The sequence below is a fragment of the Phaenicophaeus curvirostris genome, chromosome 2 (genome assembly GCF_032191515.1).
Source record: "Phaenicophaeus curvirostris isolate KB17595 chromosome 2, BPBGC_Pcur_1.0, whole genome shotgun sequence".
Taxonomy (NCBI): domain Eukaryota; kingdom Metazoa; phylum Chordata; class Aves; order Cuculiformes; family Cuculidae; genus Phaenicophaeus; species Phaenicophaeus curvirostris.
The window spans coordinates 21,519,298-21,544,898 of record NC_091393.1 but is presented as its reverse complement, the minus strand read 5'-3'; the positions used below and the strand labels follow the sequence as shown (position 1 = coordinate 21,544,898).

General features: G+C 38.1%; 1 protein-coding gene across 1 annotated transcript in view; it reads right to left on the bottom strand.

The window, feature by feature from the left end:
• Window positions 1-665: 665 nt before the first annotated feature.
• Window positions 666-25,601, bottom strand: part of HMGCLL1 (3-hydroxy-3-methylglutaryl-CoA lyase like 1) — a 60,802-nt gene continuing 35,866 nt past the window's right edge. Inside the window, exons 7-8 of the mRNA XM_069850938.1 lie at window positions 7,033-7,158; window positions 666-2,554 (exon numbers count right to left, since the gene is read on the bottom strand). Of these exons, the coding sequence (XP_069707039.1) occupies window positions 2,441-2,554; window positions 7,033-7,158 (240 nt within the window). The 3' untranslated portion in view covers window positions 666-2,440. The remainder of the gene's footprint in view (window positions 2,555-7,032; window positions 7,159-25,601) is intronic.

The window sequence follows — 25,601 nt, the reverse complement described above, 5'->3', positions numbered from 1 at the left end:
AGCTCTCCATAGGTATTTTATTTAATGCAAAAGTTGTGTTACCAGCGAAACCACTCACTTTTATCTAAGATGCTGTAGTTAGCATACTACAAAAAAGGGACTGCATCAGTTCAGTTCCTAACCTGGCCTGTAGCTGAAGCCCTCACCACCATCTTCAAAGAAAAAAGAACCCTTATCTGTCACAGAGACATTTTTTTTCCTGTGATCATTCTGGTCTCAGGAATTTTGAATTCCATCCTACACAGTGGCAGGACTTCATCTAGGTTTACTACAAATTGTGTTCTTTTTCAGTTCTGCATGTAAACTGGTGGTTAGAGCTATTGATTAGGATGGCAAAACAATGTGCATTTGAATCTCACCAGGCTAAATTGCAAGTTAATCTCAGATCAATTGCTTAGCCCGACACTCAGGCTAGTCTTTAAAAGGTGGTTTGCATCACAACTACTTTATTTTCAAGGAGTGACTTCACTTTCATTCTGCAAGAAGTTCAGGCTGGCTCATGTCAGTGAAACATTGTCACAGGATCTTGGATGGATGAATGCTCACCAGGCCCTACAGGAGAACTGCACACTTCAGCTCAAAATGGAAATGGATGGAAATCAAATTTTATTGTTAAATAGGGAAGTGTGGTTAGTTCTTGATTTGATATATGAGCTATATGGCTGCTAAATAACAAAAGCCCAGCTGAAACATGGGATAATGAAGCAGGAGCATTTTCTGTAGTTATCAACTGTGCATCTAGAGCAGGTCAAGCAAACCAAGATGTTCATGTCTTTAAGAGTTCTTGAAAGTCTTCTCACTAAATACCACAGGAAGGAGTGCAATTTTATACTTTGGACTGATAGGCAAGATATTTCCTGCCTCACCTGAACATATTTCTTTGCTTATTCTTAGTCTCTTACCATAAGAGGAGTGAAATAATGTAGTTTATAGCAGTTTGGACTATCATTATGGCATAAATATCATAGAGGTTTTACATAAAACTTACAGGTTTGAGTTCTCTTGCATGCAAAATTTTACTTTCTTAAGCTGTGCCCATTATAAATTGCAATATTGGCTAAGATATCTCAGAAAATATTCACTTCAGAATTTCAAAGGCAACTTGAGACTCAGCTGTAACTTAGCAGAGCTGAGCTCCAGACAAAAATGATTCAGCCTTTTCCCTCTTCACACATTATCTTTCACTATCTTTCATCTTATCTTTTCCCAACCTTTCATATTTTGGAGGAAAATGAAGGATATGAATAAAGACGATAGCTCAGGGTTTTGGACTTTCATGGTAATGGGCTGTTTTCAGAAAAAAATCAAGATTAAGTACATAGAGAATTACAGAAGGATTCTACATAAACAACTGATAACGGTACTAATCTTTCAGACTGTAAGAAATGACAAAATTCTCATAGTGCATTTGAACAGTTTATAGATAGGATAAGGCTCTTCTTGAATCTGTCAGTTATTGATCTAAAAATGACGATGCAGTTCACTGGCATCTTGCTGAACTAAGACATTGAAAAGTACAGTATCAGTAGAACACACAGAAAAATTGAAAGTTGGTTGCCTTCACGTAATCTAGTCCAGCAGAACATTATTATCCTCAGAAATTCATGACTTATAAGTGAGAATGCTATAGAATAAAAAATCAGATTGTTCTATGAGGTCTTAGACAAAAATTTAGCCACTTCTACACTAGTACTACCTTGAATGATGGTTGGAAACCTTGTCAATTTTTAATTGGTTCATATAATTAGGTTTTAATACAGTTGATGGAAAAAAGCAACTACAACAAATTTAACATGTAACAAATAAGGAAATTTGCATCAGATTTGGAGCATCTGGCAGAATGCCATTCAACACAAAGCCTTGGAACAAGATAAAGTCATCCATATACTTAACAGATGTTAAACCAAACAAAAACTAAAAAGTGCTATTGCTAAAAAATTCTTATGGTGAATTCAGATTTGGCTTGATGTTCATAACACAACTGACTTGACAAATGAAAAGTAAAGATTCAGATAAATAAAACACATAATAGAATGGCCACACACAGTGTGAGATCTCATGAACTACAGCAAATATTTGTACGGTTCGATAAGTCATCCTGATTAAAATGTAACAATGTATTTGCTGCTTCTATACAGTTTTACTGAAAAGAACCAAAATTCAATTTAAAACATGGTAAAATAACTTAGTGTTTTCACATTTTTCTCATCTGCAGAAGTACCAAGTACAGGGTTCAGTACTACAGACATTTTATTTCTTACTTGCAAATCAGGCAATTCTTGACAAGACAGAACAATACAATAACTCTTACCATAATAACTTATATATGGGTTCTATTTTGGTTCTTTGCTGAAACTGTTTTCTTATATTTATTTTCACAATATAAATGTCCTTTGTCAAGATAGATGACAAACGTAATCAAGCTGCCAAGAAAATCCATTTAATTGATAGTTCCAGTATTGAAGGAAGCTTGTGCAACCTTTGAGTTTGTTTTCTTGTTCAAAGCCGTACAGATGAAGTTTCCAGCTTCCATGACTGCATAAAGATTTACTCCCTAAAAAAAAGAGGTGAAAAACGTTAATAATAATAAATGCATATGTTGAAAATGCTTAAACTACACAGTTTTGTGCTCCTGGGTCTAAATTTTGCAAAGGTCCTGAATCATGTCATAGGTTGGTAATGGAGATCAGTAGAACCACAGCGAAGTTCACAATAGTCACTGCTTCTAGTTGTTTGGAAGGCTTTATCACTTTGAGGGTGATTTCTCATTTTAATAGTAGTGTACTGAATATTCTAGTAATATCCTTCTAACTCAGAATAATATGGAACAAAGAACTGGAATAACAACTAGAAGTTCTTGGAAAAAAAAAGCAGTTTCTACATATGTGCTGTACTTACCACTCAACACTAAGAAATTCCATGCTTATAAGTATCCCAATTACAGCTCAGGAAAATGGAGGAAACACAGTCGTACTGGCAATTGAGTTCAGTAAAAAACACGATCTTGCATTCTCATGAATAAATATAATCTCCTTCTTGAAGAAGTTCCTTTCAACGCAAAATTACAGTTTACATTTCTAGCATAACTGAGCAAAATTTGAAGCTGCTTGTTCTGTTCATGCTAAAAAGATGTTCATTGAAAAACCAACTGGCTTTTAACTAACATAAGATATATATCAGTACTATTTTATCGCTAAAATGGAATCACATCACTCACTAAAGAGGAAAAAAGTACTTCATTATTATTCTTCTGGATTACTCATGTACAGCAAAAATTTTAGCATTAGATCATATAAATGCTGTATTATATTTGCTCCAAAGACTGGATTTAGAAGCCAGTAAATTTCCTGTAGAAGGGATGCAAAAGCAGACTTTGAACTACCAATACACTGAGCAGTCACATAAAACTGGTAGAAGGGTGTCATTCAACACTAAAGAGCATAAGATGTATTGCCCCAGAAATACACCTTCATAATACTTAAGGATTTATGCACTGAAGTTTGGATCAAGAGCTGATTTAGATGCTTAATCCTTTAATTGAATCTAGCACTTATTTCCATCTTCTACAGTAAGATTTTGCCTTTTTCATTCTCCAAATTGGCTAAAAATGTTAATGAGAATAGAAATTACTTCATGGAAATGTAATCAAAAACATTTTTAATTTGAAAAATAAATGCTTCAAAGTTTCCATCCAGCTGTCATATATAGTACCATCTAAAACATATTCTTCAAAGACATCCTTTTATAACTGTCTCCTTTTAATATAGTTATAACAAGGGATATTTCAGCCCATTTTGTTTATCTTTTATTGGTCATTACTTAGTTTGTAGAGTGCCATTGCACACAACAAAACCTAAAAAATTTCTTATAGCATCTGTACTTTTTTTACTAGGAAGAAATGAGAACCATACTACCATGGGCATACTTGGTAGTTATATTATGTAAGACAGCAAAATAAACCCCTCAGAGTATATAAAATTCACATTTTTAGCACTGGAACACTGCATAATGTGATATATGTTCAGAGTTCACATTCATTAAATGGAATACAAGCATCTCTGCTTTTTACATTATCTTTCTTGTGTACATGTTGTGAACCAAAGAGTATTACCATGAGGGCACAAGCCTTGGTATTCACAAGCAGGAATCACAGATGAGGATGGGAAAAGAGTAGTGACATGGGTTCGAATCGTAAGGTCGGTGAGTCAAAATAAGATGTCTTCAGACATATACACAGAAATGTACTTAAGTGTACTTAGTAACCACTCCATATATCCAGAATTATTCCTTGACACCAAAGAATGAAGTCATGAACACAAAGGCAAGTACCTCCAGTAGTATCTATGATCTTGGATAAGTGCCGTAAGTTAGAAAAGCTTCTGCCAGAACGTAAGGTCCTTTAACTCCCATTGACTTCAATTAATTAGTTCTTATTTAGCCTTCATAAATACCAAGTCTATTATTTCTCTGAACTTTGGTTTCGGTGTCAGTAATGTGAGGCTGACAGTACTTAGTTGCTTCTCAGAAAGGCTTGTTGTTTGCCAGGCACTTTGAAGGCATTATAAGCAAAGGTACTATTACTGCAATTACACAGGAACCATATAGAAACTGTTTTTATAGAAAGTACCTGTCTCCCTAAAAAGTTTCATAAGCATTAATGATCTATGGCATAGTTATCTATCCATTAGCATGGTACAAGCAATAAATCTCTTTGTAGATGCACTCTGCTAGAAAACACATTAAGGCTGTGAGCAATTACTTTCATATGTCACTTCTTGGTTGCATGTTCTGAAGAACAGTATAGAGCAAGCATCAATTTTAATGCATCTAGTCAATTTGAACTCAATAATGTACACCTAAACACTGTCTGCCCTTTGGGTGACATTTTAAGTGACTTCAGTCTACAGAAGCCTTAGCACATAGCTGAGAGGAACAGGAGAAAGCACTCCTTGCAGACGGACAATATTAGTAATTATATTTTCATTTGGTGCCATTACCAAATAGATTAATAGACTTTTGCAATAATGATTTTACAGAAATGACCATGGTACCAAAAACTAAACCCAAAAAACAACACTGCAAAGACCAAAGCTCATATATTAAGGTAATCATTTTGAGGCTGTCTCTCTCATCCAGTGAACCACTCCTCCCTTAATGGGCCAGAAAAGGGTCAAGAAGCAAAGCCATATGTTTTTCAAGTGCATAATTTAAAACGAACAAAAAAAACCCAACCAAGAATCAAACAGTAAATGTTTGATGATGAGATTGTTACTTCCATGGGACATGGTATCAACTTTTAGGACAAGATAGATTTCTGCTTGGACACCAGATCATTAACAGATTAGTAAATATTAAAACAAGCCTAAAACAAAGTGTGTTTCATTTAATCAGGCAATTTTTATTTAATTGATCCCTTTTGCTATGAGTCAGTTGGAAAACTCCATGGGTAATTTGGTCAAGGAAAGACTAAACTGAGAGCCTACCTCCAAGGTACATAGGAATGTAAAGTGAAATGCATGAATTCCCCTCCTTAGTCCAAATAACTGTATTGTTGCAAAACGATAAACATCATCTTCATGAAATAAGCTACCCCAAAGCATATATGAACAGCTCAAAACAGAGTTCACTTGTACAGTAGACACTTGTGTCTAGATCTTTTCTAAACAGGTCTCTGACTGCTATCCAGAACGCCCTGGGAAGCACATGAAAGCAGATAAACATCAGAGTGAGCTCTCTAAGGTATTGAATATGACATCACAGTACAATTCCAAAACAAGTTCCACTATCCTTTTATGTCAAGGAACTCTGTTGGCATGTGTGTCATGCTGAACTGCAACTGGCAGACAAGAACTAAGCTCCCCAATAACTCAGATTTTGTATTGCAGACATCAGGCTTTTCAGTTTCTTTCTGCAGTAGTTCAAATATAAACCACACATGTAATTTTGGCAGCTCTTTATATATTCTTCTTTGAGCTTGACTCTCAAAGTCCATGTCTAAGTTAAAGGTAAAGTCACTGAGTTAGTGGCTTGAGTTAGTACAAACTCATTAAGCCACCCTTCCAGAACAATGATAACCAACAGGAAGACCAAAGAGCACATTCTTTGGAGAAGGCAGCATTACTTGGTTGCCAGGAATACAGAACAACTAACACGCCAACCAAGCTAGGGATACTCTCTGGAAAGGTTCACTAAAGCACAGGTCAGTGGAGATAAGTTGCTTTGCCCTCTCCTCCAAGAACAGGGCTGGAAATAAAAATGACTGTGATTTGGTACCATTTTGAAATATATTAAGTGGATACCTGAGAAACAGCAATATGCTGTGCTTGGGCTCCAAACACCACATTTCTTTTCTACTTTTAAGCCAGAAAACCAGACAACAAGTTAATAAGCACTCTGAACCAAATCTGTGAAAAAAACTGAGGTCTGCTTGGTCTTGACATTGTAGGGCTGACCAGCCTTCTGGGGCAATGTCTGCATTTTGTGGTTACTGAGGCAAATCATGGCCTCAAGCTCTGCCACGGGAGATTTAGGCTGGATATTAGGAAAAAATTCTTCACAGAAAGGATCATTGGGCACTGGCAGAGGCCGCCCAGGGAGGTGGTTGATTCACCTTCCCTGGAGGTGTTTAAGGCACGGGTGGACGAGGTGCTGAGGGACATGGTTTAGTGTTTGATAGGAATGGTCGGACTCGATGATCTAGTGAGTCTCTTCCAACCTGGTTATTCTATGATTCTATGATTCTATGTCTGAAAACAGTTGCTACTGAGCTCTTCATATGTTCAGGTTGGGACAGGGGAGTTATTCAAATTCTTGTCAAACACACAAACCAGTTCTTCCCTAAAGTGCTAGTGAAGACAACGTTGTTCATGTTATGTGTCAAGCCATGTTAAAACACTGAGTCTGCAAAAACTACTATTTGCTCTCAATTTTTTATTGTACAGCACAGGTAATCGTCAAACATGTATCACGTGTTTTCTAGAAAAATATTTGTGTTTTCCTTAAAGTCTTAATTAGAAAGTAAAAATATCTTACTGTATTAATCCCCAGACCATTAAGCATGTATATCACATCCTCTGTGGCTACATTTCCAGTAGCACCTTTTGCATAGGGACAACCACCCAGTCCTGCAACTGATGAATCCACTACAGCAACTCCCATCTGGAAAATAAAACCACAAAATATTCAACATCAGCAAAGAGGCAAAGAGTATTATTTATAATTATTCATAAATGGTAGGATATACCTATTAGTTATTCTAGATAAAATGCATATTTCTCCACAAATGAATGTGTTTCTTGGAGGAAATTCCTTATAGCACTGTTGGTCCTGACATTTTTATAAGGTAAGACTTCAAACACAGGATATGGATCAGAGAACTAATGGTCCATTATGTGTGATATTGGCAGATAAAGTTTAAGAGCCAAACAGAGTTTTATGTCTTTTTTCTCTTTATCTCTCTACATGGTTTTAAATAGCCTGCATCTACTCTTGCAAAGCCTTGCATGAAAACAAATGTAATCAATGTGTTTATTCAAATGTATTATTTTAAGCATGAGTTCTTCCAAGCTGTAAGTCTTAATATTAGTATCTGATTTACGTGTCATCCAAAAGGTTGTGGGATATCTACCCTCTAAAATGTGTTTTGTATTAATGTTATTCTTCCAAAAAGAACTCCCCTCCCAGCATTTTCTCTCTTCTCGTTTTCTTTTCTTTCCTCTTTATTCGAGATCATGAAACCACTATGTAAATAACTCTTTGTTCTTGTTTTGGAGGAGGAATACAAGGTATTTTCACTCAAATTGAACACCATATTGTAAGGAAGAATTAAATTTTGGCAGATTTGTTAAGAGTTCATGAGTTGAAATCAAATGGAAATAAAAGCTTAAAGAACTTCATGCTGGTGAGTCTGACCCATTGTTTATTGTATTCACCTGTCTAGAAGAAAATACAGTCATCAAAACATCAAATTTCACAGCCCAGCACAGTCCTGGAGCAGCACACAAATGTCTGTCTTTTAAGATACTCAGAATAACTGAATAGCTTGGATATCATGGAAGTTCTCCAGAGATCTAGGGTCCAATCTTTGAATATTTTTAAAGGGAGTACCTGATGCAAAGTGTTAAGCTTTTGTATTTAAATTAAGACTTGAAAACCAGCCAGCTGTCATAAATTCTTACTTCTCTCATTTTTCTTTTCTTCCTACTACATCCAAGCTCCTTCTCTTTCCTAGTCCTTTCTCAGTATATTCATGATAAACAATAGTAAATCAGCTACCAACTCTGCCTAACAGATAATATTACATTTCCTATGGGATGATGCCTCTGTTGAGAGATTGGTCACAGAGGAAAAGGAACGGAGCCTGTGATTTCCACTGACTTGTTTAGTGGACTCTTGCACCATCTTCTTTCTGTGGTTATACTTTAAATTAAAGCTGAAATTGGGAAACATTTTTGGCTGTTTTAACATGTTAGGTATGTGATACAGGACATTGTTTCTCCTTTGTTACAGACAGACTTCCCCTTGAAGAAGATTAGATACCTTTGGAGGCATTCAGGCTCTAGAGATAATCAGTGGCAGGCAATGATATTAGGCAGAGAGATCATTAGATCTTCAAAGACACCAGCTTCTCTCTACCTTACGCATACTAGAATGTTATCCTTCCTCTAGGGCTAATTTAGGTAGACATATACTGAAAATTTAGAGGAAGTCAGGCAGACTGAATCAGGGTGCAATCACAGCTCAAATTCAGGACAGGAGTCCCTGTGCAGAGATAAGTTTTCAATACTCCAACTTTGACTCTGGGTCCAGAGAGATTTAAAGGCTAAACCATGCCTGTTACTCACATTTGCAAGTCGGTAAACTCAGATTAGAGGCCTGACAGCACAATGAGCTGATTTCTGATGCATTCCTTTTGAGGGACTTACCTGTCCCCAAAGGCTTTGCAGGGGGCCTGAGCATCTCCTTCACACCCATGAATACAAGTAGCTGGCAAGACAGGCAAATAATGATGCCCTGCACACTGTAGTTGCTATGTCCTCTTTCTGAATATACCCATCAGTGGGTTTTTTAGTTGTGAAATACACTTCCTAATATTTTGTTGTATTTTCTTCTAGTTTTAACACTGCTTTCCATAGTTTTACCACTGGTATTACAGGCTCTTTGAACTCACAACATTACTGGAAGGCAATAATAAAAAGTGATCTAATAAAGGGTTGTCCCAGCTCCTATTCTCCGTCAAGGAACATTATCTTGAGCTAGGTAGCTGCTCAAAGCCTGTAATAAAGACCTCAAAGGAGCCTAGGTGCAGAACTCTGACAGGCAAGACAGTACTGTTTAATATTGCTCACACAATGAGGCTTTTTAAGAAGGGATATGGTACTTTAAAGTACACTAATCTGTGAATTATGGAGGGAATCACCAAAGTACATGTTTCACATTTCAGTCACTTGTCACACACTTTGTTTGTGTAACCCACCGGTCAGAAAATGTGTTATACAACACATCTGTGTCTAATACACAGAGGGTATGTGTTTATGGTAGCTTTCAACTGGAAATTCTGTCTCTTTTTGCACTAGCTGCTAAGATTCATGCATCTACTCTGGAAGCCATAGCTGTGGCAGCTGGTTGGGTTTGCATGAGTTCCTGCTGAAACACACCTAAGTAGAAAGATACAGGGTGTGGTGAAGGCCTGGGGAAGAAAAAAGGGAGACTAACATGCAGAAATGCTGATATGATACAAGCATGCATCCCGCTATCATGACTGCTCTTTCAGGCTGATTTTAAGATTTTCATCAAAAATGACCATTTCAGGGATGAAAAGGTAGAAGAAAGTGTCCTCCGTGGAGTTTCCCACCAGCTATCAGGTTATACTATAACCGCTAGAGCATTCTTCTAGGTGTACTTATTTTCAGTAACATGTACATGGGTTAAATGCTATAGGCAAATATTGTGCTGAGGTGCATCATACATGTTCAAACTCCCAAGGATGATCAACAGACTCAGAAACGGCTTTAGTGGTATTTAAGCGGTCACTTTCTAACCCCAGCGAATTATCTGATGAAACACTGTCCTTGTGCAAAAATGGAAAAAATAGCAACTAACTTTCATTTGGTGACAATTAAAGAGGAATCTGAACACAGACAGAAAAGTTTGTCAGTTCAAAGCTGGGAGAACCTCCTCCTGTGGGATGTCATCTATATTGCTATCAATACCCTGTTCAAACGCTTCACTGTGAGAAAAAAAAAACAAGAAATAATATATTCCCACCATTAAAAGTATATCTTCTAACAGCACTGTATTTTAATTTCTTTATATGCTTGTAAAAACACTTGTGATGCCACCATAATTCTGCATTTGCAGAGCAAGTCTCGTAACACCAGGGTACATGTTGCTTGTTATTGTTTGTTGAAAGTGTTTGTGAGTACATGGAGGGATACGGGATACCACATCAACATGAAGATAATATGAAATACACATCTTTGCCTATGCACATCCTAGTACTCTCAGGCTGCTTCATCTAAGTTAATGCAAACTACTTCCTCTGGAAACTGAAGTGAGCTCAGTAATTTTAGTTTGACAAACATGTAAGAGCATAAAAAATGATGTCTTCTGCTGCCTAGGTAGTGAGAGCAGTAACCTCCACATGGAGGACAGTCATAATAACTCTGTCTTTTAAACCATCAACTGTTGTGGTTAAACAGATAAAAGAGGAAGTCTGTTCACAGCTAGACCTTAGTAACATCCTCGGTACAGTGACTTTCATCCTAGTACATGACATAAAACCATTACTTCCTAGAAGCAGTGTATAAACATGTTCACTTCTCTATAATCGTATCTGCATCAGGATGGACTTGCCATTCTAACAGTCAGGCAGTTGTAGACAAGATCTTGACAGAGTGTATATAATACAGGAGCACTGACCGACCTCCAGATCTGACACGTCTTCAAATCAATGCTCTTAATATGCAGCGAGCAGAGTTCTGTGCCTTTAAGATATTGCTGTTTAAAGTTCTCTTCGCAACACTTCTGATAAGATGCATACTGCAACATACTGCTATGTCAGCAGTAGGCTCAGCTGCATCCATCTGCTCTTGCATGTGGTACAGGCAAATATAATGCGTTTTCTGATTCGTGTGCAGAATCACTCCAGATCACCTTCAGTGTGGCCCCATTCAAAAAAGTCCTTAAACAATCCAAACTCCAAGCTCCATTCTAACAGTGCTAAAAACAGATGTTGGAAAACATCCTTCAGCAGCACTAACTAATTTGGAGGTTAATATTACAGCCCAGCCTGTCCAAGCACAGAGTCTGAAATAGCACCTAATAAATAATTTCTCTGCAGGTTTGAGCAGCTATGAAGCTGTTTTGGTTTTGCAGCCATTAAAAGCATAAGGGGCTCTAAAAGAAAAGCTAAAAATTGACATAATGTGTAAAACAAGGCCTCTTCCTTCATGTCAAGACCTGTATTTGTCAGGCTTTTAAAGGAGATAACAAGTTGCAAGCCTTTCAGCAATCTGGGCTTGCAAAACATTCACTGTCAATATGAGATCTTTAAAAAGCCCACAGCCTCATTGTCACTTCCTGACAGGCACTAAATTGTGCTGAAATTCAAGAGAAATTGCACTGCAGCTATTTTGTAGGTTATGTCCTAGATGAGCACTGAGCTGCTTACGTGTGGACATGTGTGTGGGTGAACAATAGCTTCGCTTCCAGGACAATTTAAGTGCTCCAATCTTTTCTGACACTTGTACAATTTTGATAATCGCTAAATTCCTGACAGTGGTTCCTGAACACCTTCCAAACTTTAGCTTTGGCTAGCTTTAGCTTAGTCTCTAGAGAAGGCTGAAGACTTTTTGCTCCTGTCCCATGCTAACTTCCTAATTCTCCAATGAAAAGAGCAAGGAATTAAATTCAACACCTTTGTCAAATAGCCAGTTTTAACAGGAAACCATTATTGCCAGCAAATAATAAATGTTTCATGTTTCTCATTTTGCTTTACTACCTCCCCATAACTTCTTATTTGGACAATTGGTCTCCTTCCTTACTGATCTTTAAACCTGACTTCGTCTGAAGAAAACCAACTTTGTCCCTCTCTTAAAAATGGCAGGATCAGCATCAGTAACTCCAAGATGCATGAGGTATAAACTAGGAACTAGAAACCACGTCTCTCGTAAACTGGCATTTTTTAAAACTATAGGATCTCAAAACCATATTATTGAGGACCCCAAGTATGCATAAAATACATATTAAATAGGGAAAGATTTGTTGCCTTAGAAATTGTAGTAGCCACAGCATTGTAAAGTTCCATACCACAATGACTTAAAGATAAGTGCACAAACATAACAAAATATCACTACATTATATCAGTATTTGTTGAAGGAAGGGAGAAAGAAGCAAGGAAGAAGGAAAAGGAGGACCTACACATGTTAGGTCAAAGACTGTCCCCACAGAAAGCAGCACATGTCCCCAGACGGACCTTGAAAAGCTGGAGAGGTGGGCTTGTGAAAACTTCACGAGGTTCAACAAGGCAAAGTGCAAGGTCTTGCACCTTGGTCAGGGGAACCCTCAGGATCAATACAGGCTGACCGATGAAGAGACTGAGAGTAGAGGAGAAGGACCCAGAGGTCATGGTAGATGAGAAGCTGAACATGAGCTGTCAACATGTGCCTGCAGCCCAGGCCAACCGTACCCTGGGCTGCATCAAAAGAAATGTGGCCAGCAGGGTAAGGGAGGTGATTCTGCCCCTCTACTCTGCTCTGGTGAGACCATACCTGGAATACTTTGTCCAGCTCTGGAGCTGTAAGCACAGGAGAGACATGGACCTGTTGGAGCAGGTCCAAAGGAGGACTACAAAAACGATCAGAGGCCTGGAACACCTCCCCTGTGAAGAGAGGCTGAGAGAGCTGGGGTTGTTCGCCCTGGAGAAGACTCTGAGGATACCTTATTGTGGCCTTTCAATACTTAAAGGGGGCTTATAAGAATGATGGGGAAAAACTTTTTGCAGGACCTGTAGCAATAGGACAAGGGGTAATGGTTTTAAAAGTTTAGACTAGATATCAGGAAGAAATTTTTCATGCTGAGGGTGGTGAAACACTGGGACAGGTTGCCGAGAGAGTTCCCATCCCTGGAATCCTTCAAGGTCAGGTGGGACGGGGCTCTGAGAAACCTAACCTAGTTGAAGATGTCTCTGCTTACTACGGGGGGTTGGACTAGATGACCTGTAAATCTTCCTTCCAACACCAATCATTCTATGACTCTATGCTTAATCCTTCCAACTGTTTAATCCTACAGCCCCGTCAGTGCTGAGCTGGTGCTCTTGGCATCGTGTGTGGTACTGTCCCATTATCATGTCTCTCTGGCAGCAGTCTGCTGCTTTGCTTGTCTTCAGAGAAAACTTCTTGTGTAGTAATACAGAAAACTTTAGCAACATAGAAATGTAAATAACTATGCCAGCAATGATTTGTAAAGTCGCTGTGACCACAGAGAGCTTTCTGTGAGTTCTGTTATCAGCTTGTCTGAAAACAAAGCTTGCCATCCCCTTTATTTTAGTAAAACAAATGTATGTAAATAAATATTGGTTTAGTATTTGAGCAACTAAAAGAACATATTTCTACGTATAAGGAAATAAAATGGGACAACATCTTTCTGTGGAAATCCCTGAAATTTTAATACATTTCCTTCCTTTTTTTATCTCTTCTCTTTCGCTAACAATTAATGCATCACAAAAAATCCCACTACTTTTCAGAGTTAACTCCATCACTACTGACCACAGGGTGTCACTGTTACATTAAAATCCATAATTTACCAGTTCATTTAGTTCATTCAATTAATACATTTAGCCAGGAAAAATCCTAAAATTCTTTTAACCCTAAACATATTGAGATGCAAGCAATTTGTGGGCAGATGTACTGCATAAAATAGGTTAATAAAGCATTCCTTCGACTTATTGCACACATCTTTTCATATTGCTACTGACACATTTATTGTAAGCAAAGCTGGCAATGATATCTAGAGTTAAAGTTCCCTAACACTTTCCATCATAAGGACCTATTTTCAGTTGTTTATTACTTTGTCAGCCTTTAACTGCTGGATCTTATATTTTCCATGTCTTGTCTCTGCCTCAGGCTGGATTGTTTTGGAAAGGTTTAGTGAAAAGTGGGGTTGGCCACTTCCGAGAACAAGTTTTGGGGAAGAAAAATGTGGTGTTATGATAGTTTCCAATAATTCTAACACAAGTTTCTTGGAGATATTCTTGTAGCTTTGCACTCCCTAATTTGGCACAGGAGGAATATTGATTTTAACAGATTTTAACAGTCCGAACTCAGTTACAAACATTGGAAAGTTCCACCTTATTGTAAGGAACTGGTCAGCCTGGTAGCTACAATGCTGGGTAGCTACAGGGTCAAAAGAGCAGCAACTGACCATGTTCTTCCCCTTAGCCTCAACAAAGAACCGTGAAGAAGTTTCTCTGAAACTGAGTTGGAAAATCTGTGTCTCTGGCCAACAAACATCACCTGCACAGGAAGATTCTCACCGCCTGGTTCCAGAAGCTGAGATATGTGCTGGGGAACAAGTTCGTGAATGCTTAGGAGGAAAATGATGCCGTTAAATGTGAGAGATTTTGGAAAGCTTAGAAAGGCCTAATCAAAATCCTACACCATAACAAAATTAATCCTGCAAAGAGGTGTTCATGAATCTCTTTCAATATTTCCTACGCAGGTATATTTTGCTCCCATTGTTATTTACAAGACAACAGAGGTTTGCTAATTTGGGTTTGTAAACAGTTCGAGCTGCTCCCTTGCTGAGGAACACAAAACCTCCAGGGGGAGCAGGAGACACATTTCAAGGTCTCATCGAAAGCCAAGAAGACATCATGATCATCAGAGCAGAGTGACTTTCCAGCCTCCCTTTCTTCCCACCCCAGGCAACCCAGGGCATTGCCAGATTTCCCAGGTCAGCTGCTGATGATGTGAAGTAAGTACTTATTGCCCCAGGTGCTCTTCAGCAGAAGTTGTTGCTCTCAAGTAAACCTCTGGTGGTTTAACAGTTTGTCTGCTTGCTCTGTGTCATGAAATAATCTGATTTAAAATTGTGGGATATTCATTTTATGGATTTAAGTCTGGTCACAACGAGAAGACTTGTTATAGAGGTAAAGCAGAGAATATAATAATCTTGGGTCTGAAAGGGAAAGGGGAAACCAGAGAGGAAAGGCAAAGGGCATCTTAGGGGTAGGAGAGAACTGTCTAGTCCAGAAATGCAACAACTGAGCCAGGTTATCTGTGCCCTACATGCAGCCAGGTGACAACCAGGTTTTTGTTACATGCTAGATGCTAGTATGAATGAATGAAAATAAACCAAGAGATCTGAACAGACAGGGAAGACAAAAAGATTACTCAACTTGATGGTAAAGTTACTGAGGGTTCCTCCGGGAGAGGAAAATTTTGCTGGGACTGGAGAAAGCATGTTTGGAACTGCTGATAATAAAGGTCCAGTGAAGAAAAAAGAATCCATCACCTTGCAAAGGATATGCAGAGTAGAGACACAGCCACTAAAATAAAATGTCTGAATTATCATAATGGCTGAATTATGGGGACAAAGCTGAATATTTGGTTGAATAAAGGGTGGAACTACAGCTGTGATTCAATGTTTGAGGTGCAGGCTGCAAGGAGCACACTTCACTGTGAGTTACAATATTGAAGAAGGACAGAGTGCTACTATGGAGAATCAGGGAAAGGCACTGATCTACTATTTAAAGTGCACATGGCAATCGTGGAACATGTGACTCTATCAATGAAAAAGGCAAATCTGACTCGAGCATCACAATATCTGAAAAGGCTAATTGTTCTTACATTCAGGGAACTTGTTAGCCTTATTCACTTATCTTAGGTACCCCTTAGGTACCACAAATTCTTTTGATCTTGCTGATTAGCCCTGGTTAGCTTCTGCCAACTCCAAACTCTTCTAGTTACTGGAAGACCAATTTCTGTCGATTCACTCTGTGACTTAAGCTGGGTGCCGAAAACTGTTCCCAGAGTTCTAAATACCCTCACTTTGTATAAACAGAACACTTTCAGCACGATGCATCAAGTAGCAGAGGACACTACCTTGTACCACTCTGAGCAAACAAAATAGGTGCGTGGCAGAAAACTTCTCATTTTATAAAATAAATTAAATTTGTAGAAATGATGGCATCTGTAAGAGAGCTAGAAAAGGAGAACAGAATAATTTTCATTCCACAATGCTATTACAGCACGCCAGTGTCAGGTTATCTAAAAGAACAAAATGGTAACATTTTAAAATCCCTTCTGACTCCAATTCAGCCAGAGCCCTCACACAGGAGCACTCCCCTAGAGCCAGGAACATCACCCAACCACAAAACCCATTTTGTTTAGACTTTCATTCCTCGTATTATCTCTGAAATCACACCCACTTGCTGCTCAGTAAAAATGGTGCATCCCTGGGGCTCATCTCCAGATGTGCTTTGGAGTTCTATAAAAGTATCAGTTCCTTGTCTGGTGATGATCACCCATACAACATGTGTGGTCTTCGAAGTCTGAAAACAACCGCTAGATCCTTAGTGTGGAAGCTGGGAAAGGTCAATGGACCAGCATGGGTGGAGGGACCCTAACATGATATCAGGAATTCTAATGGATTCTTTGGGTGTCTGAAAATGTATGCTGAGGTCAGTCTCTTATCTGTCTTCCCCTGTGCAGCTTCCCCTAGGGAATGTGAAGCCGCACTAAAGGTGAAATCCCAGTTTGAGTTGTGGAAACTAAGATCAATGCCTGTTAGGTGTAATACAAACGTTTTCTTCCACATTTAATTCAGGTTCCAATCTCAACTGCATAAAGAGCTTCCACATTTAGACTGAAAAGACCTTTTCATATACTGGTGACTTTTATTATTGTTCCCACTCACACCTTGACAACCAGACCTAAACTTGTTTCTCTTGGATGTGATGACATACAAAGTGAGGGAACAGTTGGTAGAAGTCCTTCAGTCCAAGCCTCCCCTTTCTCTGCCACATACTAGAATGTCTGCTGAAGGTTTTGGCCACTACTCCAGATAAGATGACAGTAACTGCATATTAAATGATCTGTTACACACTGTAATTTAAAGTAGATGACTACTCTTATCTCAAGCTTTCCAGGCTTTTCCTCTGATGTCAGTACCTATGCTTTCCGAAAGTTGCTCAGGTGACTGTTGTTACTGGAATAACATCTTCCTTTCCATTTCACCTTTTAACAGGAATCAATCTAGGCTAGAGTCAACTTTCCCCACCAACAACCCCAATAACAATCCCTAGAAGATTTAGCTGACTTGGAAAAAGAGCACATTCAGCAGTGCAGCTAAAAGACCCCACACATGCATCCAAACACAAATACATTCAGTAGTCAAGCAGTGGCACTATCCTACCTGGGGTTCAGGTTTTTTCTTCACTTTCCTCCTAAATAAATGTTCTAATTATTGGGTAATTTGGAACATCAAGGCAATGAACCACAAAACTCCTGCCTATAGCTTTTTTTCTCATTTGAGACCCAAACTGTGCTATGCTTCATAAACACAAGGGAATATCTAAATGGAAGATCCTGCTGAAGCTTAATTTTTCAGCTACTTCAGAAACACTAGGATGTTTCCCTGAGAAGTCTAGTCCGCCTCTAATTTCAACTTTGACCCTCACTTTTCAATCAGATTTTGCTGCATTTTCAGTCTCCTTATGCAATATCAAGGTATAAAGCCCTAGCAGCACAGATAAACTTCTTAGGAGAGTGGCATTTTATACAGACCCAGAACTCTTGAAATTTCTGAACTATATAACAGTGGATTGGACTAATTCTTACTTTACTGAAATTATTATTCACTGGGAGCTTGCTTGAGCAAGGGCACAGACTTCAAGACTGTATCATTATTACTATTAGTTCTAACCCACAGCTGGAGTTCATAGATTTGATTCCTCTCGCAGATCTCAATAACAATCAATGAAATATCAGAATTCATTAATAAGCGGGCAGAAAGACAAGGGTCTGATTGCATCAGAGAACAAAAGATTGTTTTTATCTTTTCAAAAGGCAACAACTCTCTTAATTCCTGAGGCTACTTATTATGCAAAAGAAGATACTTGAAGTTTTCTAAAGGAAGTCACACATTTCCAACAGGGTATATATGTTATAATAATATAATTCACTACTTATATGTAGGAAATTACTTTAACTTTCACCAAGTATACAGAAGTGTTATCCTTACGCATTGCTTTAGTTGTTTGGATTAATTTAAAATGTACTACAAGGATGTGCATAATTTTTAATTCTAGTTTAAATTTTCCAGAAACCATGGTATCTTTTGCATTTTATATTAATGTGTACAATATATGCTTCATACTTACAATAAATTGTATATGCTTATAGCAGTTATTTTCTAATGTGAGAGATTCCTCTTCTCATTTCTGAAGATATATCTCACAGAATCATAGAATCATAGAAACATAGAATCTCACTACAGAAATGAAGATTCGTACATCCTTTCTCAAGCTGAATAGATGTATATCCCCATCTTTCACTATCACTCCATAATAGATCTAAAGACTAGGCCAAAAATAATATGCATGGTAAATGCTGTTAAGTAGAATCTGCAGTTTTTATTCAGACATAACTACTGTTTTGAATCTCTCTCAATTCTATTTTTACCATCCCTTGAGTGAAACCATAATTTATTCTGTTTTAGTACGTAGGATGTAAGGAAGTTCAGAGATTCTGCTCCCCAAAATTCATTAACAAAACATACTCAGCATAAAGAAAAGTGGATTGCCAAGATGTATGGTAAACTACCCTTAGAAAAAACCTCATGGCATTTATTACATCATCTGGAATACACAGGTGCATATCCATCTTCCCCTATATTTGGAAAATAAGACCTACATTCTCCATTCAAATGCTTTTAACTTATTTACAGCTAGATCTGGAGACAATATTTATCATCACAAAGTATAAAGCCAAATGTCCTTTTTCTTCAGGAGCACCAAAGATTAACAGATTAGAATGTTTTCCACATGTCCATTTTACTGTCAAGAGAATATTAAAGAAGTTTTCCAGCTTCCGCAGCTCAGCCAGATGTCAATGGATCCCACAGTGAAGCAAAATTGGCAGAGTAGCCTTCTCATGACCCCGGCATTGTTTTATCAAGGATCAGTTTAAAAGTATAAAGGGCCGTTTCTTGCTGAGATCTGTAATGTTTTTCAGCCCTTTTCCCCTGCAATTACACAAAAGTGCTGACTTTGTTGAACTACTGATATGCAGTAGTATTTCTTATGACTTCTCTCACACTGTGCTGTAATTGCTGTTTGTGTTGGCACAAGAAAAGTACCACATCTTGTTTCCACTGTACATTTCCGGACTCTGGTTTCAGTAACATCAGTGTAGGATATTGTACTGGGCATATGTTTTGTTGTGTAAACATTAACTGGTAATTTACCCTGTCAATCTCCGCAGTATGGCCTCTAATTACCAGAGGTTGAGGGGCTTCAGATGGACATTTTAGAAAATATTTACAGTAGTAATACTATTTCTTTTTTTATTTCACTGGTGTCTGTGTTCTGAAAATCATTGCAAGAGAGAAAAATACAACATCAAAAGCCATAAAACGAAACCCAACAACAAAAACAAATGTATTCATTCTTGCACACCTCATTCTCTAAAGGAAGTGAAGACCAGGTTCCCTTAGTTAAGTAAAGGTTATGGCAATATTGCAGTAGCTATTACGGTATAATAAAGTATAAGATGTTTCTGTTTTCTTTCAGTTTGATTATTCCCCTTTACGTATTTCATAACAAAAACATAGTGTATTATTTCTATCATTCTTTTTTCTTAAAATTCATTCTCACTAAATAGCCCCTGAACTTGCAAACAGCTATGCAAATGCTTAATTTGACACAGACAAATGTATTTAACAAATGGGACCACTAAGGGCTTGTTGGAAAATATAGTATCTACTGCAAAAATTCAGAACCAAGGAGCAACCTCCCTTTAAGAGCTCTGGAATATATGTTTTAGTCATTCTTCTATATAATTTCAAGGAAGTAGAATTTTCCATTTTGTCCTAAAATATGATGTCCTGAGTAGAATTCCAGGATGGAATTAAACAGTTAATAATTACAGTAATGTGACCAAAGCAGATGCAATCAAATTGAGCATCTTTTTGGACATCAAACACAGAGGGAATCTTTATTTCAAATAAAGTTTTCACCACGATTTTCATCATAATGCAGAAAACTAAAAAAAAAAGTGTGATAGTTTCTCAGTTTCTACTATGCCACGATAACTGAGTCAATTTCGTAATTTTCATCACGTTCTAATACCTTATCACATTGCAATATCTCCAAAAGAATCTTACCTTCCAATACATTGACTGATTAAGTGGTAGCATTAAGGTGGGGAACCACAAAATGTACTGTCTAGCAATTTTTTTCCCTTATGCTAAATGAAGTTCCTTTTCTAAAAAAGACAGCTGCAAATTTCTTATCCAATGTATCTGCTAACAACAAAGCCAGAAGACTTCTTTTGTTTAAAAAGACATTCAACTCAGCATCTTATCTTTTACTATAGATGCATATTATATTGCTTTGTTAAGTCTACTTTTTTTCTGTTTGCTCAGTTTATTTTTAGAGGAAAAGATACTACATCAAATTAAAAATTTTTACCTCTTGTTGTAACTCTCAGTGCAAGAAAAATCTTCCTGTTATGAACACAGATCAGAGAAAAGTCTTTCTATATTTGTTTACTTTATGCGTTTGAAAGGACTCTGTGTTAAGCAAATCACATAATTTGCTTCCGACAATTCTGTCACCATATAGCACTTGCACCAAGCAACAAAGGAGAAACAAAATAAACAACAAAATATGCAAGCTGGCAAAAATTATGGAGTATATAAAACTATCATCCATTTATCTTCAAAAATGATCAAAAAGTTTTTATTCTGAAAGCTTGGCTCTTCCAGTTTGCACTGTAATATTTCAAAAGAAGTAGCAAATGATTTGACTCAGTAGATTGGTTCAGTGTTACTTCCACACAGAACAGAAAGAAAAGATTATTGTCATACTTTAAGTACTGCATCAGCTTTGGTTTCCATCTTAACTGAAAAGTCATCTCTGACTTATCCCACTTATGCAAATGGTCACTGGTTCTCATTTGGCTACAAAGATCCACCCAACACACTCATTTAGAGTGAGTTCAGGAACTTTGGTCTGTCTGATCATAGTATCTCTGGATTTTCTGCAGTTTAATTTAGCTAAGGAAACACCCTGAGAGCTGTTTAAAGCCACCTGATGCATCCCAACAATAGGAAGTAACTCTCCCTCCTTCATTGTTTGCTGGATGATAACAAAATTGGTTTTGATGAGTGATAAATGTGCAAGAATGGCCAGAGGTTTAGTTCCACCCCCTCAGCACAGCTGTCTGTAGAGCTGCCCAAAAAGGAAGGAAGCATCATGTAAACACTGTGTTTCTCTACTGGAAACACTGGGATCTGTGATTTCCTAGGACTGTCACTGCCATGGCGAACTCCTCTGACCCTTGCTTGGGTCTGAAAGCCAGGTTCCATGCAATAACACCCTCTTATACCATCAGCAACTAGAATAGACACACTCAAAAATAATGAAAGGTAATGAAAAGAAACAATCATTTCCAAGTGGGAAGCGCTGTAGTGATTCTTTCCTTACACTTGCTGTTAAACTTTAAGACAAACTACTTCAAGGTAAAAAGGGAGCGGGAGTCATTTCCACCGAGTAGAAAAATACACATATCTAAAAGCCATTTATCTTCTTCTAGATGATGCATACAGAGTCACAGCCTGATTGAAGTGCAATATGATTATAGGGAGAATTTCTAAAAACAAGTCAAGCATCTCTTATAGAAATAATTTATTTTCAAAATACCATAAAAATTGAATGAGGAATTAAATCCTGAATAAAAACCTCTTTTTAAAGGCACTTAAAATAAATGTATCCTCACTAAACTTCTGAAATTTCTTTCACAAGTGTTTCTAAATTATGTCGAAATACTGTATGTTATTTCTGTCACTACACCACATACCTTTTCAGTGTGCAGTGTAGGCTCAAAACAAAGAGAAAGTGAAAGGAATGAGACTGTACCACAGTCAGTCAAGAAGGAAACCAGTTGAAAATACAAAGCCAAATGCACAACTACTGGCATACTCATATGTTCTAGATTAGAAAGTATCTAAAACTATAAATCCTAGAGTCATCATGTTAAGTACATGTTAATCACAGGAATGAAGTGGTGATCTAATGAACATAATACTAATATTGATCTAGAACATGTCTTAGATTACTATTTTTAAAATAAAGACATTGATTTTTGCAGTGTATTTAAACTAGAAATTTAATTTAAATTGGTTAGCCATGTCACTTACAAAAACTAGTCAATATTTCCATATTCAGATCCTACGATAAACTGCTTAGAGCTTCTCCAATCTTTTACTAATGAAGCTGATCTCCTGTGGGACAGATATCTGTCCTGAACTACAGCCCTGAACTTAGCCAAAACAGTTCAGCTTTTCACAACTTATACGCACACTTGGATGTCTCATGCTAGTAAGAAGTGATGGATGCCTCAAGTTCTCACGTCCCCATGCCTTGAATCAAAGACACATCCCACCTTATCTGTAGAGATGAATGCAATGTACAGAGGTTTAAGGAAGACCTGCAACCGCTGTGCAGTGAAGTCACTCAGAGCTGATCAGAACCTCTGAAATTTCAGTTCTGGAGACATACTCGAACCGCCACTAGGAATGACAGCAAAGATCTCTCCTCTGTGCTGTTGACACATAGGAACTCCTACTCTTTTGTGGCTAAATATATGTATATATGACCAATAAACTAAATGGAGTGAGAAGTGGAACTCAGTTGTTAAGTCTTGATGCAGTCCCTGGCATAGATTTACCCTGGGACAGGTAGCACTCCACCGAACAATTTCTGGCACACTCTGGGAACAAGCACCATTTAGGGATCATTCATAGTTGGCAGTCTGGAAGCGCTGACCTTGTTTCAGAGGGTAAGAATTTGATTTTATGGATGCAAGCTTTTCATACCAAGCTTTTCAGGAGATACTGAGACCAATAACAATTTAAAGGAGTGATACAGCAATGGCAGGAGTCCAAAGTCCATTCAGTCATGCAGTCCCATACCTAAATTTAATGTGACAGCTGATGAGATAGCAATTGAAGAAATGAGTGCTGTGGGACAGGTGCTGAGAAGGAAGAATGGGAATGGCTTGCAAGAATGGAGCAATTCTCAGATAAGCCAGTTGTGTAGGATACTTAGCTGTGCAAATCCCATTTCATTTGTTTTGAACATTGGAAGGTGTGTGAGAGACAAGCAAGATACCATAAAACCAAAAGGGACAGGTAACAGTTATAGAGAACTAGCTTGGATTTCTGTGAATGAGAGAGAGTTCAATTTCTGTGAATGTCTTATGTGATGCCGCATAAGACACAAAAAACCAACCCTCACATCAATGGAGACATTTCATTTTCCAGTCATCTTGATAATACAGACTCTGATTTTCAGGAACTGAATCAAAACCTGTTGTAAAATAACAGTTATCAGTTCAATTTCTGATTGCTACAGGCAGTTATCTCATCAAACCTACAGCCAGCCATGCAGTCTCATGTAAAAAACCCAAAAAATCCTACCTTTTTTATGCATGCAATCCAGTTGAGGCACAACAGAAATATGCACAGGGAATTTGACACCAATGTGCCCTCACCATATTTTTTACACACGCCACAGATCAATGACTTCAGTTTTCTAGTGCTATATTTTCACAACTCCTAAAAGTACTAAATATTTATTTTAAATTTGGCTTAGCATTTTTGAAAACTATTTTATACTAATTTGTTCTATAAACACCTGAAAACCTTTTTTGAAAAGCCTTCTTACATTTCCAGCATTTGGAAGTAATTTGTTTCTAGTCCAAAAAAATGAATGTCTGTCTCTAACAGAAAGAGCTGGATTACTGCCCAGTCCACTTCAGAACTGGATGATGCTGACTCTTAGCCATTTAAATAGTCAAGTTAAACAAGACACAGTTGGGATGATAAAAGGAGGTCTGTAAAAAGACTATTGCTCTGGCCATGTGGACTTACAACTAGCAAACAATGACTAGGAAAATAGTGAAAGAGTGGAAAAAAAGGAACATAAGTGCCAGAGAAAATATTAGGATTAGGTGAATGTAGGAGCACAGTATCTGTTCACATCATTCTCCTTTCTTGCCAGTAAGCTGCCAGCAGGATATTCAGCCTGCTTAAGCACTGACAGAGGCAAAGAATGACAAAAAGGCATTACAAAGGAGAACAAAGGAGAGGGAAGGTAGACACCAACAGCCTGTATGGAGTATTGCCCTCAAATTCATCTATTATCTCCTGGTTTTAAAACTAAATTTTGGTCTGCTGTACTGTGTGAGCCTTGTTTGCAAGCCCCACTTTGCAAGCCTCTTATTAGCTGGCACAAGGTGAAATAGGACAGAATTGTCTTCTCTCATTCTATTAATACTGATTCTTTTCTCTTTTACAAAATATAGCTTCAGATATGAACACTAACAAATGATGCAGTAGAACAGAATCTGATGAAGACCAAAGAATCATTTAAAGTAGATTCTCTGTATTTGTTTATTTGTGCATGGGAAGAACTGCACTCACAAGAGGAGAAAGATGCACAGTAATGAAAGCAAAATTGGAATGCCTTTTAGGTATTAGTCAACCAAATCAGTACAGCCTAATGCTTCTAGATCTAATGAATCTAAAAATGATCAGTGAAGCTGAAACTGGAATGTACCACTGACACTGAAGAATTACATGTGCAAACAAATGCCCTTTACAGGATGGGCAACTAAGAAAAAGAATTATGCAAGGAGGGTGGAAGTGCAGAAAAAGAGAAAACAGCATAGAATTACAAAATCACAGAATCAGTAGGTTGGTAAAGACCTCCAGGATCATCGAGTCCAACCATTCCTATCAAACACTAAACCATGCCCCTGAGTACCACATCCACCCATCTTTTAAACACCTCCAGGGATGGTGACTCAACCACCTCCCTGGGCAGCCTCTGCCAGTGCCCAATGACCCTTTCTGTGAAATATTTTTTCCTAATGTCCAGCCTGAACCTCCCCTGGTGGAGCTTGAGGCCATTCCCTCTTGTCCTGTCCCCTGTCACCTGGGAGAAGAGGCCAGCACCCTCCTCTCCACAACCTCCTTTCAGGTAGTTGTAGAGAGCAATGAGGTCTCCCCTCAGCCTCCTCTTCTCCAGGCTAAACACCCCCAGCTCTCTCAGCCGTTCCTCATAAGGCCTGTTCTCCAGCCCTTTCACCAGCTTTGTTGCTCTTCTCTGGACTCGCTCCAGAGCCTCAACATCCTTCTTGTGGTGAGGGGCCCAGAACTGAACACAGGATTCGAGGAGCGGTCTTACCAGTGCTGAGTACAGAGGGAGGATAACCTCCCTGGACCTGCTGGCCACGCCATTTCTGATCCAAGCCAAGATGCCATTGGCCTTCTTGGCCACCTGGGCCACTGCTGGCTCATGTTCAGTCGCTGTC